Source organism: Austrofundulus limnaeus, unplaced genomic scaffold, assembly GCF_001266775.1.
Source record: "Austrofundulus limnaeus strain Quisiro unplaced genomic scaffold, Austrofundulus_limnaeus-1.0 Scaffold495, whole genome shotgun sequence".
In the NCBI taxonomy this organism is placed as follows: domain Eukaryota; kingdom Metazoa; phylum Chordata; class Actinopteri; order Cyprinodontiformes; family Rivulidae; genus Austrofundulus; species Austrofundulus limnaeus.
In genome coordinates this window covers 177,467-180,587 of record NW_013952897.1, presented here as the reverse complement: position 1 = coordinate 180,587, position 3,121 = coordinate 177,467, and the positions used below count along the sequence as shown (strand labels likewise).

The following is a 3,121-nucleotide window of genomic DNA, read 5'->3' as shown; positions in this document are numbered from 1 at the left end:
GTGGTGGTCACAGGGTTCTCTGGAGGAGGTGGAGAAAGTCCCAGCAGGGTGGTGTTCAGGGGAAGTCTGGGCTGCTGCCTCATACTGGTTTCTCTGGTCAGACGAAGGAGGAAGTTCTTCTCTTCTCAGCGTCTCTTTTTGATTATTCATGTGTTTGTTTACATGTGACTCCAACTTGTTTGTGATTTGAGACCCAGATTTTAAAGGTACGTGTTTGTTTACTCATTTAATGAGCAAAAAATCAAATGAAAGATAAATGTTTGATTTATAAAATGAAAATTTTAACATAATTTTTAGATTTATCGATTTAAATCTTTTTAAAAATCAGACACTATCTGTATTTTTATCTCCTCCAGAGATCTGCTGATATATTTATTTATATATATTGATGTAAAAAAGAGGGAGTGGCTTAATTTAGTGAGCATTTTAATGGGAGGCTCTTCTCTCAAATGGCATGAGACGAAAAAGTGATTAATTTATTGTAAAATCAATGATTGTAATTGAAAACAGAGTGAACAGGGTCAGATAAACRCATGATTCAAAGAAACAGGTTTTCATGGACGTGGGGGTCCTGAGGTGGGCTCTGCTGCCACCAGGACCAGACAGGAAGAAGCTTTTCAGAGTAAAAGTTAAGTGAGAATAATAAATGGATGAATGAAAGCAGCATGATGTCACCGCATCGATCTGGACTCAGGTTTCAGACGTGTTCAGATGTTGGACTGCAGCTCTGAAAACCTGAAAGCTGAACGACGAGACGAGGTGGAAAAATATCCTGTTGTTTTRTCTTCTTAAGTTTCATTTGAGATTTAAAAATTAAAAATCTGTTTGGGTAAAATATTTTATTTTCACTACTTTGCAGGTTTTAAGACATAAATTCAGTTTTTTTATGTTGAAAAACAATCTTTGCAGGAAAGAAAGTCCCAAACCTGCAGGATTCAAGACGTTTGTCATGTTTTACACACAAATCGAAGTGAAATCAGATATCCTCTCTAAGACAGAGGTTCTCAAAATGGGGTCACAGGACCCCTAGGGGTCCGCAAGCTGTATCTTGGAGGTCCACAAAAATTTCAATGATTAATTTGGTTTTTATTTTAAAAAGACGTCATATGGAGAACAATGCACTAGTCAAACAAACCAAACAAAAACTAATATTCCTGTGACATTTAGGGGTTAAAATGAAAGTAATTTACTTTAAAACAGCTGGGGTCATGAGGGGGTCCCATCCCCTGCTCTGATTCCAGTAGTTTTGATTATTAAAATGTGAAAAGTAATAATTATTTGAAGCTTTGTGGTCGGGGTCGTGACTGATTTAAAGGTTTGTAAGTAGTGATGTGCAGATCGATACTGAAATATCAATACTACAGATACCAGAACTTTATGTTCTAGAATCGATATTAAAATCAAAATATCGATACTTTAATACTTTAGTTATTTCACATAATAAATATCATTAACAGGAAAATAGTGGAAAACAACTAAACTATTCCAATCTTGTCTTAAACATGAGGTTGGAGGGAACTACTTTTTCTTCCGCTTGGGTAATGCATGCGTACAGCGGCATGTGCTCCGTCAGTCACTCAGTCTAGATGTATGGCAGGTCATTTTAACATATAATCTCTTTCTTCTGACTGTAATTAAATTCTAGATGAGGGGTTACCAAACTTTTTCATGCCATGGACCCACAAACAGCATACTAAAACATATACAAAGTAACAACTTTTAGAATATTTTTTCTCACTTTTATTCACTATTCAAAAATCATTATATTTCTTAAGGATAAGAATATTAAATTGTGCTAAACAAATATAAGGTTAGGGTTAGAAAGACTTTTAAATTAAATAAATAACTTACTACAGTATGTCATGTATTATTTATAAAGTGGTACTTTTTAAGATTTACCAGACACATTATGTGTGTTATCACAAAGTATCGGATCAGTATCGTTGATACCAGACACATTTTACTAAGTATCAGTACTGGAAAGAAAACTGTCAGTATGGAACATCAGTATTTGTGARGTCCCAGAAGACCCCGGAGCTGAAGAGTTTTGTGTTTCAGAACCAGGCGGTGATGTTTCGATTCTCCCACAGAGACACCGAGGAGGCCATGCCGGCGAGTCCAGAGAACATCCCCCTGGGGGAGTGCACCATATCCCAGTCCAGGGACCAGCTGACTCCCCCCAGCCAGGCGGGCAGCACCGTGCTGACTCTGTCCCGCAGCGAGTCCATCTGGACCACGGAGGCCCCGCAGGACAAGTGTGAGGTCTTCTGGTTCCCCATCCACTTCATGTCGACGGGGGGCAGCTTCCTGGCCTGCGGCATCATCATCAGCGGCCTGTACTTCGCCGGCCACTGCAGGAAGGTCACCAACATCCTGGGCCCGGCCCTGCTCTCCATCGGCCTGATGGTCTTCGTGGTCGGGGTGGTCCTCGTCCCCATCACCAAGGAGAACAAAAAGAGCCTGAAGAAGCCCCTGGGCCACTACAGGCCTCCGGTCTTCAACCTGTGACCACGTGAGGACGCTTGTTTCCAGGAAGGCCTGGTGTGAGCGCTGAATCAGCATTCTCACCACAGCTTCCTGTTTCCTCTGACTTCAGCTGATGTTCAGTTATTTCAGCTGTTCTCTAAACGTTCAGCTTGTCCCCGAGTGTTTACATCAGTTTCTGGTTTTTATACTTTTTTAAACAAGTTACTTTATTTACATTTATTTTCTCATTGAAATAAAAGATTTTATTTTCTGCTTTTTCAACTTTTATTTTCATAGTTTTAGATTTTAGCTGCTGTTCAGAAATGTTTAGCTTTTAGCTGCAGATAAATTGATTTAGCTTTTTGGCAGCTGTTCCATTAAGTTTCGATTTCAGCTACTGTTCAGCTAATTTTAACTTTTAGCAACTCTTTTGTTGATTTAAACTTTCAATTCACATATTAATTTAAACTTTTAGGAGTTTTTTAATGTTTTTCTTTTCTCAGTTTTTGCTCTTGTTTTGCTACTTTCAGCTACTAATTTTATCCTCTACCTTTATTTTTTTTATTGGTTTTAGTTTTTGGCTATAACATTTTTGCTTTTAGCTATGAGTTTGCCTTTAGCGAATGGTTTGCTGACTTTAACTTTTAGCTGCTTG

At 38.6% G+C, this 3,121-nt stretch overlaps 1 protein-coding gene across 2 annotated transcripts; it reads left to right on the top strand.

The window, feature by feature from the left end:
• Nucleotides 1-17: 17 nt before the first annotated feature.
• pirt (phosphoinositide interacting regulator of transient receptor potential channels) lies at nucleotides 18-2,718 on the top strand. Of its 2 annotated transcripts, XM_014025729.1 has the most exons (2): nucleotides 18-206; nucleotides 2,091-2,718. In XM_014025729.1, the coding sequence occupies exon 2, from the start codon at nucleotides 2,107-2,109 to the stop codon at nucleotides 2,506-2,508; it is 402 nt and encodes a 133-aa protein (XP_013881183.1). In that variant the 5' UTR covers nucleotides 18-206; nucleotides 2,091-2,106; the 3' UTR covers nucleotides 2,509-2,718. The 2 variants fall into 2 exon arrangements, with proteins under 2 accessions (XP_013881183.1, XP_013881182.1); XM_014025728.1 differs by lacking the exon at nucleotides 18-206 and having other exon boundaries at nucleotides 1,866-2,718.
• Nucleotides 2,719-3,121: the final 403 nt, after the last annotated feature.